The sequence below is a fragment of the Cheilinus undulatus genome, linkage group 14, assembly GCF_018320785.1.
Source record: "Cheilinus undulatus linkage group 14, ASM1832078v1, whole genome shotgun sequence".
Lineage (NCBI taxonomy): Eukaryota > Metazoa > Chordata > Actinopteri > Labriformes > Labridae > Cheilinus > Cheilinus undulatus.
The window spans coordinates 41,038,625-41,058,616 of record NC_054878.1 but is presented as its reverse complement, the minus strand read 5'-3'; the positions used below and the strand labels follow the sequence as shown (position 1 = coordinate 41,058,616).

At 39.5% G+C, this 19,992-nt stretch overlaps 1 protein-coding gene across 5 annotated transcripts in view; it reads right to left on the bottom strand.

Moving 5' to 3' along the window:
* Positions 1–19,992, bottom strand: part of afdna (afadin, adherens junction formation factor a) — a 169,966-nt gene that overhangs the window by 27,892 nt on the left and 122,082 nt on the right. For all 5 annotated transcript variants that reach the window (XM_041804829.1, XM_041804833.1, XM_041804830.1 and 2 more), the window contains 11 exons: positions 10,917–10,982; positions 10,743–10,816; positions 6,661–6,779; positions 3,385–3,585; positions 3,105–3,196; positions 2,719–2,913; positions 2,028–2,178; positions 1,380–1,788; positions 818–1,071; positions 520–734; positions 174–353 (listed from right to left, as the gene is read on the bottom strand). In XM_041804829.1, the coding sequence (XP_041660763.1) occupies positions 174–353; positions 520–734; positions 818–1,071; positions 1,380–1,788; positions 2,028–2,178; positions 2,719–2,913; positions 3,105–3,196; positions 3,385–3,585; positions 6,661–6,779; positions 10,743–10,816; positions 10,917–10,982 (1,956 nt within the window). The remainder of the gene's footprint in view (positions 1–173; positions 354–519; positions 735–817; positions 1,072–1,379; positions 1,789–2,027; positions 2,179–2,718; positions 2,914–3,104; positions 3,197–3,384; positions 3,586–6,660; positions 6,780–10,742; positions 10,817–10,916; positions 10,983–19,992) is intronic.

Sequence of the window (19,992 nt, the reverse complement as noted above, 5' to 3'; positions counted from 1 at the left end):
TCCCCCCCATTAGCTTGATTTCCCATCAAACCCACTTATTTGTGTGCTTACGTTCAAATTTGTGTCCAAGCTGTGACCTTTTTTCTTTTTTTACTTGACAAACAGAAGTCAGAATGTGTTACTTCTGATCTAGCTTTACTACTCCAGCCAACATCACCACACCCGAGTCTCACCCTGGCTCTCTTCTCGGCCTCAAGTCTCTGCATGATCATCATGGTGTCCACATCCTCGTCGTCTTCCTCCTCCTCGTCTTCGTCGCTCTGCTTGGACTCCTGCAGTCGTTTCTGGAACTGCCACTCCAACATCAGCTTCCTGAGACGGTCACTTTCTTCCGCCGTTCGCTCCGGCTTAGCCTGCAAACGGAAATGGAAGCTTGGAGTTGGTTCAACTAAGACTAGATGTTTTCAAATCAATAAAGAAGCTGTGCTTATAATCATTGACCTCGAATTGACCAAGACACAGTGATGTCAACTTCAAGTTTTCGAGCTTCAAACGTTTTTCTTATGGAGTTGCTCCTACCTGTAGTTCCTGGATCTCTTTGTCTAGTAGGTCAACGATGTGAAGCTGCTGCTGTTTCTCAGCTTTCTCTCTGGCGTCTCGTTTCCAGGGGTCTGGGGACAAACTGTCGCTGGTTGACAGCTCTTCTTTACTGATGGTGATGTACTGAAGGTCCCGCCTCTCGATAGTGCGTGGCTGCTGCTGCGGTAAGAGCTCTCTGATCACTGTATCCATACCTGGAGATGAGTTATATTATATTCATTATTCAAATACAGAAATGGTCATTTTAGAAAAGTCTGTAGGACGGAGGGAGAGTTACCTGGTGGGTGGTTGGCACTGGCAGGGGGAGGAACGGCTGAACGCGGCAGGCTGGCCAGTTTCTCTGGTCTGGGTGGGGGAGGCTGGGGCTGGGACTGAGGGGGCAGGTAGGGCTGAGGTGGGACTACAGAGGGCAGGGGGGGCTGGTGATGAGGAGGGGGCATGGCTCCTCCGTTGTTGTGAGGTTGGACGGGCATGACGGGGTTGGCCCGGATCTGACCCAGTTTCCTCTCCTGCTCTCTCCTCTTCCTCTCCCTGAGAAACAAATAACGATATTTATTTAAAAGAGACAGTGCATATTAATAAACAATACAAGGTAAAACATGGGAAAACAGGCACATTATTCGACAATAATATATTTGTTGTTGGAAGTAAAATTACTGGTATACTCGTCTTGTGCCCCATCTTTCATAATGAGTTTTCCGGTTAAAAAAACTCCCTTAATGCCTGGTGACAGAGTGCATATAGCTCAAGTTTCTCCTTTTCACTGTTTACGTTTTTTTACTGCACTCTCTCTTTCATCAGTCATTGCAGCTTACAAGTTAAGATCTTCACAAACCCACCTCTCCTCCTCCAGCCGAGCTTTCTCCTTCTCATACCAGCGTTGTTGCTCCTCCCGTTTCTTGCGGTCGGCGGCCTGCTGAGCAGTTACGGCAGTGACTACAGCCGGAGGCGGTGGGAGCGGTAGGTCTGGTTGGGGGTCATAGGGGTCGTAGGCTTCAGGGTAAGTGGCTGGTGGTGGAGGGGGAGGAGGGGGCAGGTCGGAGCGCGATGGCTGCTGGGCTGGATGTGGCTGTACTGCGTGAGGGGTGTTTGGCGTCTTCCACCGGCCTGGCCCGGTCTTCTGGTTTTGGGTCTTGTTGGAGGAAGAGGAGGAGGCGGAAAAGTTGAGGTGCTCCTGGCTGGAGGTGGAAGACTCCAAAGAGGAGGAGACCTGTGGCTGAGGGGCCCAGTGGTCAGGACCTCCAACACCTGTGGACACAGCATAACAAATACATCAACACAAACCCTCCTCTGGTGGGACTGAAGGCAAAAGTTTTTGTTCTAAACATAATCCTGAATAAGTTTTATACTCAGTTACATTTTAAAGCTGAAAAACTCCAAACTGTTCCACAATCTGGCATTAAAAGCTCCACCAGGAGCTACAGTCCTCTTTTAATCATCTTCTCTCTGATTCCTGTATCAAATCGCTCCTGTTTCTGTCTTCTTACCTCCTGGCGGTCCTCTCTGGTAGTCCATATCTCTGTGTTGGTAGTCCAGGTCCCGGTGCTGGTAGTCCTGCTGGTAAAGAGGCTGCATGCGCTCATCTGGCCTCATACCTCCTGGTGGAGGATACAGGTCCTCCTGTGAGTGGTTAACCCGCTGAAAAGGGAGGAAAATGAAAATCAGACATTAGAGAAGGAACGCAAAATGGAGAGAATGGGGAGAGAGACCAGGTTGAGGAGGAAAAGGAGGGTAAGAAAAGGTTGAGTAAGGATAGTTTGAAAACTTATGGGCCGGGAAAAAACAGAAATTTATTCAACATTAGAGTTGGTGGCAGAAAAGCAAAAAATCTTGAAGCAACAGAGAGAAAACAGAGAAGAAAAACATTGCTACATGGACTTCTAGTCATTGAAACATGTCTTTGGATTTTTTGATATTACTAGTGTCATATCAAAATCTAAAATCTAGCACCAAGACATCAGAATATCTTTTATTCCGAGTTAATTTTGTACATGGTTTCTTTTAACAGGAGTTGTATGAATTTCCTAAGAAAATAAGCTTTAAAAACACCTACAAATGTTGAGGAAGCAGGGGTAAAACTGTGTTAAATATCCTGGTACTCATTCTGATAAACTAAAAGAGGGACCTTAATGATTTATTTCAAGTCTTATGATGGTATGTCAGGTGGTGCTGCTCTACCTGCATGCTGTTGTGGATGTTGTCAACCACAGGGAGGCGTTCTCTGTCCTCCATGCCCTGCCAGTGCTGTGGTGGCCCCTGCCCGGGACCAACAACCCGATCTGTGCTCTTGGAGGCTGGGATGGTGAAGTACTCTCTGGGGTAGGTCTGGGTGGGGATGGGATAGGCCTCTGGGCGGGGAGGGGAAGGGTCGTCCTGAAAAATAAATCATAGACGTCCTTGTGAAAGAAAATATTTTGAACACCTTCCCAAAGGTAAACAAGGAAATCTCTGAGCTCAACATGAAAAATGATTTTCATCTCCGAGCTGAATGCTGTCTCCTCCACCGTCTCTGCTGTGACATTCCTCATAAAGACGTCACTTTCATCAGTCCTCCTGTTACTTACGTCTGCACACAGGTTCCCAGTGGAGACAGAGGTGATCTTGGTGCCAGGTCCTCCAGGGTAAACAGCTTTACTTGCAGGACTCTGACCCTGATCTAAAAACGGGGCAGAAAAGAAGTGAACCAGTAAGCTTTAAAGGGGAAAAACTGAGAGTTCAGTTTGTTTCATACTCATCTTTGAGGATAGTACGAAGTTTGAACAGAGATACGAGCAGAAGACGGAATAAACAAGTCACGGTTGATAAAACTTGTATAGAGGTGTCTCAGTGAGTAGGAGAGCTTACTGGCTACGTTGGGGCTGGAGCGGTGGTCGGCTCGGTTCTTGAGTAGTCTGTCTTCTCCGCTCATCTTCTTTGGTTCAGGGTAAGAATCCCAGCCGGCCTGAGGACTCTCCGGTGAGCCGTTCTGCACTGAGCTGTTGTACAACTCGAAGCCTTCGCTCTTTGGTCGCAGCTTTCCGTTTTTATCTCTGCCTCGGTCTGATGCTGGAGGGATAAAAGGGATGCATAAAGGAAAGAAAGGCAAAAATGGGATAATTCAGAAAAAAATAAACAGAAAATATGACTCACTAACCCAAAGGTGCTTGTGCTGGTTTCTTTGAGAACATCAACCTTTTCTTAAACTCCAGAGACTCACTTTATACATAACTGTTTGCTAACCAAAATTAATCAAATGAAGAAGAATAAGGTACAAAAAAGAAAAGCTGCATGCAACAAGCAAAAACCAGAGGGAAGCAATGCGACTCGCTGGCTTGTCATTGATGCTATGCTTTCAAAAGCAGTAGGGCTGAAGACATTACTAATGCTAACTAGTAATGCCTTCATCCAAATATCAACTTTCTCCGATGTCTAAACTGAATTTACTTCCTTTGAGTCCTTTTCTGTGTGAGAAACAACACTTCTTGTCCACTTTCCCAGCATTAGTTTTTCTCTTAAAAATGACCAGTGTCCTTCATTTCCCAAGCAGACAGAAATCTAACCACGAGGCAAACACTCTGAGGTCAGGAAAATTTAGGAGAAACACCCCGTTAGCGTCATCCTGGACCACAGAGCGACCCGGCCAGAAGACTTCCTTAATGAATCTAAGGTCACATTCCTGCAGACAAAAAGCAGCCAGACAGCCCAGTAAACTCTGTGCTGTGTGTGAGTGTGCATGTCTGGACACACACATATCAGGCTGCAGCCACAAACACTCGTTTTATCCTTCAGTCTGTCCGCTGGTTTTAAACTAAGCTACAAGAAGACAACAAGGACTCTGTGTCTGGTTTTTCTCTTTCATTCATAACACTAAATCACTGTCAGAAACGTACAAAAGTCCATTTATTACAACCACTGAACTGCACAGGAGAACCCACAGATTTTAAGGAGCTTTGGGTTTGTTATTAAAGTGGGTGATCATTTTAAGGGGCTTTTGATTCAAAACAGTTAAATCTTCCTGAATGTGGGCAATTACCTTTTATTTACTGCACTGTTTTATGCATTCTCAATCATGCCTTCTTTGTCACTTTTTGTCTAACCCCAAAAGTGCAACACATGTAAATTAGCCTGGAGCTTACTCTGATGCTTTTGCATTCAATGATTAACTTCTTCAAAAATAAGCTGCAAAATAAGACAAATACAAAATAATTTAGAAGAGAAAAACAGCTGAAAAACACACTGTACTTGTGCCTTTTATATTAAATTGGATTCTCATTTCATATAGATTAAAATGGCACAATGCCATCCATTTTTGATCAATTTTCTGCACTTTAAGTAAACTTAAACAGCAAAAAATTAGGGGTCAGGACCTAAAAGAGGGTTGCAGAGTTGTTTTTTGTGAGTTGTGAATGTGTGACAGTAATAGAAATTTTCTGACATCATTTATCAATATTCAATGTTTTATTTGTAATGTAAATGATGCTAAATGTTGTTTTATGGCTGCAGCACAGGTGAAGTTACCTGACACGCCAGATACACAATTTCATACATCCACTGCATGGGAATTATTTCACATCTACCTGGGGAAACCTCCCATAGAAAGTGTTTGAGAAGGGCTAGATTTTAAAAAAAAAAAAATCCTTGAAGGTGACTGAATGAACTTTGTGTCTGTCGCAATCGTCATATGCCAATCAGAGTGACGAGACAAAATGAGGTAGCAGGCATGCACAGCTCCAGTAAAGAGCTTAGTAAATAAACAGCGGAGCTCGATGGTGGATAAAACTCATGCAGAGGACACTGGAGAGAAGGAAAAACCACGCCTGTAGCTACTGCCTTGTTCTCCTCAAATGTCACTGATTGATAAGGTCTGTTCACAGATCAAGCACAATCGTTTCAGATTTACGCCTTGCAAGATGGATTTGCCTGGTGACATCCAAAAATTCCCACTTTGTGCAATAGTAAAGTTGATTAAATTTAAGTTATCACAGAGAATAGAGTAAAACAAAATGCATGTATGCATGTCCTCCCAAGACGTCTTTAATGATGCACTTTTTTTAACAAGATTGTTTTGTCTGGTCTCTTTGGTCAATCATCTTTTTCTCCATCCAAGGATAAAACTTAAACCTTTTATATCAAATAAATTCAAGTGGTTAAAAATGTTGAGAAACTTGGCTTGTAAAGCGTCTCTAAGGAGATGGTGGTTCTTAGGCTAGACCAGTTGAGAACCACTGAGTTAAAGCTTTGTCTCTCTAGTAGTCTAAAAACAAAGATGCTCAGTGTCTCATCATGAAAAAAGGGGAAAATCTGCAACTTTTCAAAGGACAAAACCCATTAATCATCATTAGCACTGGAAGCCACTTTTATTACTCTGTATTTCTGCGAGACTCTGTATTTGTTTATAGCTTGTAGTGTTCTTTTAATCCACTTTTTTGTAACATTGTTGGCTATAAAAAGCAGGATAAATAATAATGCATTTGCCAGATCAGTTTGAGATTTTTCAAAGTATTTTGCTTTCAAGAGAAACCAAATTGAGTGTTTTTCAAGACCTGCACATTTCCTGTAACTAGACTGTCAGTCTGTTGATTTGTGACTGCAAAAAGTAAGAAGTTATAAAGGACTATATCACTGAAAATTCATCAACAAATTTTCACAGGGCAGAGGCATTTGCAAAACAATATTTGACTTTTCAGCTTGAAAATGATCAAAACAAAGGCTGGAATTAAAAACAAAAAAAGAATCAAATTCAAATAATTCCAATTCTAAGGTAAAAGTCAATGAATTAGGATTTCTCTGTACATATGTTTTAGAACCAAAGATCTACTGGAGAATAAAACAGGTATTTAAAACTCACAGGTTATCATGACGCAGTCTTTATATTACAGACAAAAGTTCCAAAAGATAAAACTAAAAGGTGAAATAATAATGAGAAGCTCTTTTAGCACCTTCTTCCAGTTCCTAAAAGTCTATCTAATGCAGACTGACAAGCTCTGCTAAAACTCAAGGGAACCCTAAAATAAGACAGCATCCTGTCAGCAGTGAATTTAAAATATTAAGTAAACTGTCAAGCTGCAAATTAAGCAGACTCATGCATGCTCTATGCCACCAGGAAACACTTTGTGTAAACATAGAAAAGTTTGAGCTCACCTCTTTGCATCATAGGGCTGGGCTGGTTGAGGAGTGTGGCCAGGCCGTGGTAAATGGCTCCCTGCTTGGCAACCTCCAGAGTCACGACTGATCCTGTCCTCGTCATCAGCTCGGCCGCCCTGAAAACAGAGAGAGAGAGAGAGAGAGAGAGAGAGAGAGAGCAAGAGAGAGAGTGAGCACTTCAAAGGATCTGACACACTTAAACTACTCTCCGTGGTGGAGGCATTAAATTAATATAATACACATTAATATTTAAGTCTTCTGTTTCACTGCAATGAGCTATTTAAAGCTTGATCTTTAAATCATCAGGAAGTGGCACAAGTTCATCTAAAGTACAATATAAACTGAAATAATACAGAGCTGAAGCTGTACCAGATTATACACACTCATGAATCAGACTAAGAGTGAATTTAAATTTTAGTTTAAAAAGAAAAAAGCTATCCTAAAAAATCAGACTGAACCACAGTTACCAAATGAAGATATCGAGTGGTTCAAGTCAATCCTGTATGAGGGGAAAAATGCAAACTAAAGCCTCTCCTGGATTCACTTTGTTATAAATGATTTAATAAGTTATTAGAGGACACAACTTCAAAGTGCTTATTTTATCAAGTACAGTGTTTGACATTAGTGTCTTATACATTATGATATATGCAGGAGTGCATGTACAAAATGACTCGCAGCACCGCACACGACTGTACAGGGCAGATGCTAAGTTTGACGATATTTTAATTTAGTTTTTTAACGTCTTTTTCTTTGTTTCCTTTAATCTTGCAATTTCATCTATTTTACTTTTGCTGCCTTATTTGTGTAAATGTTTTTTTTTTAATCTGTAAAGCATTGTTAATTGCCTTGGATATGAACGGTATCCATCAAAACCTGCCTTACTATAAATGCAGACTCAGTGTGTAAGTCATAAAATCCCTACAATCAGTCATGATGGGAAAACATCAGTATAATTTCTCTCTATTAACACCCAGCCAAGCATGAAAATAAAGCAGAAGACTTTTATTCTGAAGCAGAGGAGGCAGGGATTATATCCGTCACTGCCAGAGACTCACTTCACTCTAATTTGGGTAAAATCCTGCTGTGTCACACAACACAAACACGTTATTTTCTGTGACAGCCACATGTGCTGAGAGCTTTAACCAAATCCTATAAATAGCTAAAGGGCAGATCACACACAATAATGAGCCATGTGTGTTTGATTGGATGGAACTTGGGGAATGTAACATCGCCTGTCAGAGAACGGGTGTTTAACCACATTTGAAAACATCACAAGATTTATGCAAGTATATGTAAAAAAAATGAAGACTGCAGATCATTCTTATATCAACCTGCTGAAGGATGAGAGGAGGAAATAACCACAGGATGGTACACCATTATCTGAAAATGCCTGGTTTAACTCTGCACGCTAAGGACATTTAAAAATCCAGTTTGGCTCTAACACACAGAAAGCAGCAACATCAAGCCTGAGCACGCAGACAGAGAGGAATAACTGGATTAATCTGAGCAGGGCGTTAGCCACCCAGCGCTTTTCTGATGTTTCCAAAACATGCACACCCTTTTGTCTTCTTGCACATGTTGTGTCAGAAATGTTGGAAACTTTCTTTTTTTAACAAGGGAATTTTGGGTGCAACTCTCAGAGAAAGAGCCTCAACGCAGTGGTAATTCAAAATGTGGTACTATCATATGACGTCAACATAATACTTCACTTCTTAAATGCTCTCTCTAAATAGAATTCAAGTTGTTATGTCACAGTGGTATAGCTGTAAATACGCTGGTGCAATGTGGTAGGAGATGCTGGTTATTGTTACTTAGAAATGCATCAAAAGGACTCATGAAGGTCTCATTTCTGAACATCAAAAGGAGCCATTTAAGGTCTGAGTCAATTTGCTGCCACCATGACCTGGCCCCAGGTGAGCGTAATAGTCTGATGGGCAGACGGAGTTTGGAATATTGTCGTTTGAATTTGTAAAGGGAAATTGCTATCACATATTTTTGTTTTTTTGTGCTAAACAAGTTAAATTTAGTTTTTAAAAAGTCTGTTTATGTCCAACAAAGAATGCATTGATGAAATCTCAAATCTTAAAAAGCTGCCTTACAACTCAATTTGGAAAAACGGCTGCCAATGCATCTATTGGGGCTTTTCTACTATGACTTTTGGCCGTGCCAAAACCAAACCAAGCCATGCTGATTTTGCTTTCCAGCACTAATTTGAAACTGGTCCACATTCAGATAGTCCTGCTCCAGAGAAGGGCCCAAGCACTTCCACCCCGCCTCCATCATTCAAGGGCGCAATGCAGACGTGTTTGAGTAGCAACCCCTGCACCAAACTTTGAAACACCTTGGGACAACAGCATAGACAGGCATGATGTGAGTGGACAGCTACACCAAACAGTGCTTCTCCTTCATCTGGCTGAACAAAACAATGCTTACTGAAGCGCAGCTCTTTAATGTCATCAGCTCAAAACCCGTGTCATCAGCTCTAGACGAATGGGTAACTCGGTTTTGGTGGAAAAAGCAAATCTCCTGCCATGCAGAGTCAAACCAAGTGAAAAGCTGCTCACTTTAATGGAAAAGCCCCAAAGTAATATCTAATTAAGTTAGTTGAAAATAGATCTTAATTCAAGAAACTTCATTAGTAACTCTTCCTGCTGTGTTGGCAGTTGCTTTACTTCTATCAAAGATTTAGGCCTTTTTTCTGTTTGTAATAACTTGAAAATAATGTTTACCTGGACTCAAATAGGAAATAGGGTTAATAACATGTTTACTAAGACATTTCTGACTAGAAACTAGACTTGGAAATACTTGGAAAGATCTAAGTATTTGCAGTCAGCAATACAAAACGTGTGAAAAATGTCCTAATAGCACTGAAGAGTCAGAAATCGCTACCCATCATGCAGCATCTGATGCTCCCCGTCCATACTGCAGCCGTGGAAAATATGAATTTAAGTTTTCCTTTGTAAACCGTGTGCTTGTATTTTGAAGGTGTAGAATTAGGACTGTGATGCTTTGTAATGACAAGTGTATGAAAGCAATGAGCAGAATAGTTTTGTCTGTGCTGACACAAGTTAGAGCACAACATGTACATCAGGGGTATGGCTATTATTAACTCATCACTGTCTCCTCATTGTAACAAGCTAACAAGCTCTGATGTGCAAGAAAAGTGAAAAAAACAAAACAAAAAAAAACCAAAACCTCGCCGTAAGACACTCCTAGTGTGCTCTCATCCCTTGTCCATGTCAATGCAAGTGAAAGAAATGAAAACACAAATGGGGTGTAGACGTAAAAACGCCATATTGCATTGTTGCTTCATGCTGCATCACTTGCAGACTGTTCAGAGAATGTAATAGGAAAAAATGTGTTCAAGCTGTTTTTGTCAAAGATGCATGTTCACCACTTTTAAAAAAGTTTTAAGACATTTTTAGGAAGATTAACCAGAGCTTAACAAATGAAGATTAACTTCAGAAAAGAAATCAATTGCCATCTATTTCGTTTAGTGATTAAATCTTATTTTCATGCAGTAATTTTAAACATTTTGCATCTAAATTTTAAAAGTATGGGTTTTGTGCTTTACTTTCTATGAATAACAGTCAATTAAGAGTCTTTGGCTTCTGGGCTTTTCGTTGGAAACAAACAAAAAAAGGGCATTTGATAGCTAGCAGCAGTTAAACATATTCACAATATTTTTTCACTTAATTCCTTCATCTTAAAATCAAGTTTTCTCAGTGTTTTGGTTAAATTTCTACTGAAATGATGCAATCCCCCTACAGGAAAGGGTAGGAGTTTCTTTATTCTCACAAACTGTACTTTCTAGGAAAGTATGACAATAGTTTTTGGCATTTTGAAGACAAAAAGGCTATCAATGCATCCTGAAACAATCAGCGGTTAATCCATAACTAATTTTTTTTCATAGCGTTAAATTCAGTGCTTTTTGAGGCCTTAAAAGTCCTGCAGAAACCCTGTGAGAGTAAATGTGGAAGACTGACATCACATTAAAGGATCACTAAGGATTTAAGTGTTGAAACTGATTTAAGAGTCACAAAAATAGAGAACAAAAATCGCTGTAAAGCTTTTTTTACCTCTCTTGTGATAACCCGACCAGACTGCGTCCATCCACGCTTAACAGCTGGTCACCTGCAGCCAAACGCCCGTCCTGGATAAAAAAGAACACACCACAGAATGAGTCACTGTGTGTATTTTATACTCAAAATTTTCTGTTTTGGTAGCAGTTTCTATGTGTACTGTATACTCACCACATCAGCTGCTCCGCCTTTGACGACAGACTTGATGTAGATGCCCAGTTTCTCCTGACCAGCACCCTAAAGAGAGGCAGACATGGAGGGGTTAATGTGTTTCCTTCTAAATAAGCAGGGTAGGCCTACTAAAATATATACATAGTAGATGAAAAATATACTCTTTCACATTTACAAGCACCTTAAATGTTACATCAGACTAAAAAGAAACTAAAATCCTGCAGCACAGGCTTCGAAACTGGCCGACTAAATCAACTATTTTAGAGTTGGACAGCTTTTCAAATGACTTTATTTCTACAAAGAGCTTAACTAAAATGCCAACCAAGCCTGTTAATGCATGTTTAGGTGAGGTGGTGGTGGTGACTTTACAGGACAGGCTACATTGTCATTAAACCCCATCCAGGTAATTAAGACTTAAATGGATCATTCAAACTCTGATTAAAGGAAATTCTCAGTCCATTTTTAAACCTCAGCATCATTCCTGGACCAGATAGATGTAGACTAAAAATACATCTATTCCCAGAAGTCTGACACTTTTCTCCTTAAAGTTGTGACTGACAGTGAGCGGTAATTGGTCAAGGTTCAACAAGTCGTCTGACATGTTTCTCTGCCAAGTTAGAGAGGAAATAAGAGCACTTGGTCCAACAGAGTGACCGTCTCAGGATGTAAAAGTTGAGGCAAAAGCAGCAGAAACATCCTATGCATCTGAACCCAAAGTTCAGCACTTCTAAGGATTTAAAATCACACATTTCACAGAAAGATATTCAAGTTTAGACACTCAACAGAGCCAGCTCTGATTAGAAAGCTATCCTGAAAACTGAGCTTCTTTTATCTGAGGTAACAAGTTCACCGACATGTCAAACTGAAACACTTTAACACAGAAAGACAGCAGCACTTGAACAGATTCACAAGCATTTCTGCTGAGTCTCCCTGCTCAAATTCAAGGTTTCTTTACCGTACAGCGGTCAACTTTGGTGCTGAAACAATCAAATCTCTACATAGGAATGTGTACGTTTTTATTTTATGCCATAATATTTACTTTACCTCAAATCCCTCCTTTACCAAGCAGCGACACAGAAGAGAAACACAGACACAAAGGGTGCAGAAAGACAGACACAAGTTGGAGCTTCTTGTGTTTTTGTGGGTTTCTTGTGAAGTGGTAAGAAGATTTACAGAGCAGCAATGCATTGGCATGTTATCAGACAAATCACATGCTTTCTTTGCCATCTTTGACATGTTTATCCTCTGAGTTTGTGCAACAGTAGAAGCAGGAAAATATCTCTCTTTGTAAAGATGTTCTGCTGTGCTAAATATGAAACTTCTGTTATGCTTCCAACACTTCTCGGATAAAACACAAAGTTGGTTTCTTTTGTTTGTTTTTGTTGTTGTTTTGAGAAGCAAACAAAAGACATTCCTGACAGAAAACTGGGGAAATCTCTTGATTAATTTCAGAGCTGCTTTGTCTTTTCAACAAGATTGGAGGCATAAAATTTCAAAGCAAACACAACACCGGAGGAAAGGTTAAGACTGCACACAAACTACCTGCACATTAGCAATCACAGCAGGTCTATAAAATCGTTCATAAAACCGTGGAGTGGATTAAAGAGACTCCCTAATTGCTGCCATTCGTCAGACCTGGCAACGTGGCGCAGAGCATGTACATACAGATGTGTTTGAAGCCACATATTATAAAGGCAGGGGTTACACAAAGGTTAATAGCTCTTACTGTTAGGGAGTCACTTGTATTAACCATTTTTTTCAGCCAAAGAAGAAAGATATACAGCACTCCATTAAATCTTAAATCTAAGACTTTTAAAACCAGATTTAATGCACTTAAATACCTTTTCTCGTTAAAGATGTACTGGTGAAAAAAGAGCAGAAAAGCAGCAGGGAAAGTAAAGAGTTTTTATCAAACATAATTGGTTCTTTAAACATTTTATCATAACTGGCTGCGGTTCCCGAATGTATACAGCAAATATACTCTGAAATGCACAAAGCTAAAGGATGCAAATTGGACAATCAGAAGCTGCAGAAAAAAAGTATAGAATAAGTTACAGCACGGTTTTTCAAAAAAAAATGGGACACCATAGAAATTAAAAAGAAACTTTATAGGGAGGGATTAAATCAGGCTGACATTGAACTGAATCACTAAAACGACACACGATCTCCGCCATGATCTAAGTGATAAGTTGTGCAGTTTGACCAACATAATACAACAACAGATCAGCCTGCCATTGGTTGTCACAGCCTGTCACAAAGCATTGTGGGATACAATATAGCAGTTAGCATTCAAAGCTAGTGTCAGAAACAATTCAAAAAGGATTAAAACATTTGATTAAAAAAAAAAAGACATTCAATGTTGGATTTACTGGTATGGATTTAATCTTAAAATATCCTGGAAAGTTGGCCAAGTTTCAGGCTTGCTAGAAACTCTTTTACAGGGACTTCAAAGGCATGAATAGCATAACTGGAACAGCAAAAACGGCAGGCTTCAAGAAGAAATAAAGTAAGAGGCTCTGATTTATGGTTCAAAAGTTGTTTAACTTTTTATAGAAGCATTTTGTTGTGTACAGCAGAAGCCTTTATGTAAATCTTATTCCAAAAAAGTTGAGACATTGTGTACAATGTAAATAAAAGATAGTTAAAGTTTAAACTGATAAACCTTTTTTTGTCTTGGAAATTAACACACATCCCGAATTTCAGGCCTGTAACATGTTCCAAAAAAACTGGAACAAAGGTAAGAAAAGACTGGGAAATGTGTGGAACGCTCAACAAACACCTGGAACATTCCACAGGCGAGTTTTTGTTAATAGGTAACGTGATAGTTCTACAAATGGGTATAAAAAGAGCACTCCTGAAAGGCTCAGAATAGCACAACGTTCTCCACTTTTATGAAGACTGTGGGCAGGACGTCCAACAGTTAAAGAGCAACGCTGCTCAAAGTGACAGAACTCAGACTGTAGAAAGAAAAACAATGCAGCCATATGGCATATACCCTTCCTGTAGAGAACCATTCTTACAACCTTTTTACTTACTAACCTGAGTGCCATTTTAGTGAGGAGGATGATGAGGAAGAGGTAAGTGTAATGTAGATCGAGGTGAGTTCATTTGAAAAGAAGAACAATGCAGTCAATTGACATCACTATCCAGAATGCACTGCAGAGTTCATATGATTCTCCACCACTTCCTTATGGATGAATCGTGACCAAAACTTGATCATTTTCAGTCAACAAGGGATTCAACTGACAAACAAAGACTTCTAATTATATTCTAATTATATTTTATATATGTTTTGTATTTATATTTAAATTCAACCAGTCCTTACATACAAGTTTCCATTTAAGAAATCTGGCATTTAAGTGAAAATTTGATGTTAAAGTACAGTGTCTTATAAGAGACAGTGTCTAAACTAAAAGCAGTTTGTTGTTCTTATTTACCTCTAGTTTCCTATGCCTGTATCTGACAGCTAGTTTGCTTTCATTGGAGTTTTTAGTTTTACTCTCACAGCCTGCTGGACTTGTTGCATGAGGATTTTGTTTACTTGGATTCTTGTCTTTCTGCAGCAGGAAACAACTTTTGAATAAAACAAATCTGCATAAACAAAACCCTTTGTGTTTCCTTGTCATGTAAAAGTGACAAATACATTCCTCAACTTTTAACTGGGGCATATTTCTCATCTAAATGTGTTTTACAGCTTGAGTGAAAACATATTATTCAGACAAAAACTTCAAACAAATGTTCCTGCTTGTATTTGATTACTATGGCATTGCATTGGAGTAATCACTTACAATCATCAATTGCAGGAAATTACTAAATACATTCAAATTCCACAAACATCCATTTTCTACTTTAATAAGTGTTTGCACATAGAAAACAGAGCCATATCTATGCCATCTACCAACAGATCTGTGCCCCAGTTTCTACAGCACAAAAACAGCAGAGACATCACTCCTTCAGACTGTTTCAGCTCTTTGTCTGTGCTGTACATATGCGTGTCTATGTAATAATGAGGCTGGATTCATGCAGGCATGAATTTCCTGTGAGTGACATTGAGATGAGAGCAGTGCAGTGAATCATTCTGACTGTTTTATGTCTGTTGTACATTACCAGAAAAAGACATTAAAGAGCCTCTGTGTTAGACGGAGCCACAGATTCGTGCTCTTATATAGACCGGGGGTTTGGGGCGCCAAATCAGGCTCCACAGACTCTGATGGGAATTCCCTGAATCCCCCCCGAGGGATGTTCAGAGGGACTTTTAGTGAGTTAAAGGGGTCCTGAAGGGGGTTCAGAGGGGCACAGACTACAAGAGTTAGTTATCCTGTGCAGAAGCATGACAAAGACCTGAAGAAGTGCAGGGCAAACATATGAAAATGTGTCTGCAGCATCGATTTGACTAAAGAACCTTTGTTAGGGTATCAGTAAAATGCAGCAGCTGGTACAAACAGAAATCCCAGAGATTGGTGGGTTAACTAGACGGGCTGCGGTAGTGTCTGTGGCAGTATGATGTCAAGAAATTTTTTGAACAAGGAATGAATATGTGGCCTTGTTCCTTTGACTTTTAACCTCCAAAATCTCATCAGTTCATCCTTGAGTCAGGGTGGACATTTGTGCAGACACTGAAGAAAATCCCTCAAATCATTTGTGAATTTGCATTCCCAAGAAAGAGACAAACATGAGGATTGATAAACTTGACTTTGGACCTAAGACCTTAAAGTCATAGAAAATGTGTAGAAAGCTTGAAAAAGAAAAAAAAAGCCTTAAAGCATCTTGAGATACCAGGTTTATAAGGATGGCACAGACAGATGGGTGTAAAACCCAAAAGCATTCCATTAGGGATAAAATGCAGTCCATTACTCATCAGTGCTTTCAGTTATTCATTCATCTATCCATCGTCCATACTACATGTCCTATTTGGGGTCACACAGTGGAAAAATCCCCAGCCAAAAGACTCAAACTACACAAGTATAGCCAGATTTTGGCCCGACTTCTCAGTCCGGCTCATCGTCAAACATTGGGCCCGATTACAAGCATCAGGGAAGATAAAACGTTTTGGAGTGTGTCGTAATTAAGACACCCAACGACCACGATTCAACAAGACTAGCTTATCAGCACCACCATCCTGATAGTTTAATGCCAAGATGCAATTCTACAGGTGGTTTCATGTAGAATAAAATGTCATTCATGGAGTGGAAATGTTTGAAGAGGGAATGCCAACAGTCTAATAGTGTTGTGCACATGAATTTTGTGCTGCTTTTTCACAGTTAAATTCTTACAGGGTGTTTCACAGACATGGGCAAGAAAGTCTAGAGATCACAATCAATAACCATAATCACACCAGTGATCATAAATATGTAAAATGTCCTTCTTTTGTGCAAACAGAGATGAGAATATAAAGGAAATCTGCAGAGACATGCTGAAGCATGTGCACATGTAATAACTCAGCAGGTCTGTCAAGATAATGAAGCTTTAAAACGAGTGGCTGATGTTTGAGTGAGGGTTAAAGTGAAAACAGATGTGAGCCTTGTTGCAAACATCACCAACTTTAAGCCTAAAAACAAACTTTTCCCTCATATTCAAACTTCCTGAACTTTAAAATATCATCCACGACTGTGAGGTTATAATTATGATAGAGAGGTTTCTATGCTCCTTCTATATTATGAAGAAAAAATGTTATATATACATATGTACAAGAAGACCTGTGGGAACTTTACTGCCTGATTTATTGTGCTTTAATGGACAGCGCTGGTTCTTTAAACTGCCCTGACAAAACAAATCAAGTGCACCTTAAAGCTGCCAGGCCTCCATTAAAAAGTAGGATTGTCCAGATGGAGTAGACTGGAACTGAAGCCTCAATAGAGACTCAGCGACTTTACAAAATGAAAAAAGATCACAATCACTGAGTACTGAGATATTTCAGGATATATTTTCTGCAAGATCTGTAGGCTCTCTGGACAAATCTTGGAGTTGCTTTTGATTGTAAAGCTTTAGTGTGTACATTTGCAAAAGTCTGTCAATTTCCTGAGGTAAGCTTTACCTGCTACAAATTCATTTTGCTTCATGGGGAAAGCCTGTTAAAAAAACTGGAACATCAACCTGACGCATGTAATAAAAAGCTAACTTTCCAATGCTTTAGGAAAGGCAAGAAAGAGCAACTGTTGGATGTTTTATATCCAAACACAAACTAACATCACAGCTAACATGACTGACTTATAGCTTTTCTCTACAATGTTGTTATCCTGCATGCTTTCAAGGCAACAAACATCCAGTGCAAACTCCCCATTTCTCTGTTAAGTCCACTTTTCAGTTGTTTTATGAATAATAAATCTAAAACTGGCTAAAGTTTTCATGAATACATGTTTAATGCAGCAGTGTTTCCAAATGTTTGTTTGCTTCCATAGAGAAGTGTAACACGCAGTGCCAGTGAGCCTGCACAGAAATAGCAGGAGGACGCTATAATCAAGGGAAATACTGTTTTTCCCAGGAGGTCAAAAATATACTTGGAGAAGTTTCCTCCTCCTGTCAAAGCATTTCCATTTACTAAACAATAATCAAACATGTCCTGGGATTTAACTCATACAGAAGTTCATACAGAAGAGCCACAGAAGTTTAAGAGAAGATCCAAGAGATGCAGCCAAAGGACATCTGAAGTAATCGGAGTGACTAACAGTGGCTGGCGCTTTGATGAGCTTAAGTTTGTTTGTAAAAGTCCTGGCCAAATAGCAACAGAGCCGCTATTTAAACAGCAAGTCTTCTACTGTGCATTGTTACTGTGACACTTTCAATATCAGGTGTTTTCTTGTTTTTTTGATGGCTGACAAAGAAGACACTAAAGCTTTAAAGAAACTACAGATCTTTAATCTGCAACTACTCCAATCTAGTGGCAGGCATGTGAAAATATCAGACATGCATTTCCTCATCCATTGCTGTCAGAATATGTTGGCAAAAATTTGGTATAGAAAAGTCGTATTGTGCTAATACTGCAAGTACTCCACCAAGTACTTAAAATATACATGTGTCAAGAGGGGAAGTACTGCTTGCATGCATGAAAAAAAAATATTTTTTCAGGTGTGATAAATTTAAGTTTGTTTTATATGATTTTAATAGTATAAAAGGCTAAAATCATGACTTTTGAGCAGCCCTGGTGTCATCTGATAACCTCAGCAGGCATCAAATTTCACCACTGACCATCAGAGATGAACTCAAACATACCAACCAACCTTTCTAACTCAGTATTATTCTGATTTTTTTTATCATGACAAAGCAAATCAGACACGATAATCTGCATTTTTCTATGCGGAGACAGGAAATGTTTCAGCAAGAAGACAAAGTGCATCTCTCTTTTCCTGAAAGTCTCGCTCATTTTCCATCCGATCCTGCCAACTGTGATTCCACCACCGTCAGATATGCAGCGGCTTTTAAAATGAGCGCCAAGAAGTACAACTGTTCCTCCACACGGCGAGTAAACATCTCCTGCCTGCAGCTTTACAGGAAAGTCAGTGTGTGCTTGTGTGTGTGGTACATCCTCCCATTGTCTCGGTGCTCATAGGGGGTATCCTTCTCAGACTATTGTTCCACCATTGGGTTAGCTAACAAACAAACACGACAAATACTTCAAACACAGTCTGCAAATAAACAGATGAAGAGCAGGTTTAGAGTTTGGACTAAATGTCCCAACAAAGGATGAGAACTTTCTCTGCATCATTTATGTCGTCTGACTTCAGGTCAAAATTTTACCTCCTTTTTATGGCCATTCCTTTGGAATTTCCTTAGCTTTACATGGCAGTGTCAGATTTTAAAAATGTATAAATAGAACAACAATTACTGCTGCCCTGTAAGTATTAATGTGATAATCCAGGCAGTAGTGCTGCAGATCTCCTGTGGTCACTTCCTATCTTTAAATGTGGAGTCTCTTAAAACAATTCAGTAACAGAGGGTTTTTTTACCCAACAGCATACTCTCAGTTTTCTTGAAATGCAGCGTTATGACCTAATGAGGGAGAAAAGCTGTTAAAAAGTGGCACCAATCTGGTCTGTGCTATTATGTATCACTACACATTTTGAGCAGTGAAGCAGCTTGTAATATGCAAAGAATGGGAGCAAACTTTTAATAGTGTACAAGGTGTCATTATAACACTGCATGTCTCTGCATTTTTTACTGTTACACTAATCACACTCGAACATTGGACGCAGTTCAGTTCTGGTATGAACAAGTAAGTTTAAAAGGTGCATCCTAAAGACCAGATTTAGGGTATTTTTAATGAACCAATTCCTCCTTGAGGAATAGTGAGATCATTTCCGAATATCAAACCACTTGCAGGATTGTTCAATGGAATTTTGTAAAAGATCTCTCCAGTTAAACATTATCGTGCCTCTCAGAAGCCAGAATTGCAACACTGTACAAATTTAGCTCAGTTTGTTTCACATTTGTACAGAGAATGTTCTGTTCTAGATATTCCTCCACTGCTGTAGATAAAGGAGTAAACACAGACGCACAGGAGGAGGTCCGAGCTGGAGGAGGAGAGTTTCTTCAACCTTCCAGCTGTCCTGAGGAAAGCTAAGAGATGTTTACAGTGATGAATACAACACCAAAACATGTGGCTTTGACTGAAAGATGGTGGTTTTACGTCTCCACAACACACAGTGGACTCTTCCACTAAGAGTCAAAGGGTTTGAATAATTTCAGTATAACACACAAAGGCTGTCAGGTTTAATATGACACTCTGCTCTACAAACTAGTTCAACTTATGCTGCCATTTTTAGACTAAGCTTGTTAACCATTCTTCATTGAGTTCTTTGTCTTATTCTGTTGAGATGTTGCCTTAAATATAAACAACCAAAAAGAGAAACTTCTCTCTAAAATAAATGCAGAAAAATCTTTTAATTTATTTGCTATTTATTTATCTATTTTTAAGTGATGTTACATTTATATGTTGTGCTTTTATGTCTTCTTTTGCCTGTTTTACTGAGTTTTTTAAGTTATGGTAAATTTCCATATCTGTACTGCCAGCTTGACTCTGCTTGATTCTACCATGTTTTGGTACCCTGCACTTTGTTTTTCGATTATAGCATATATTCTG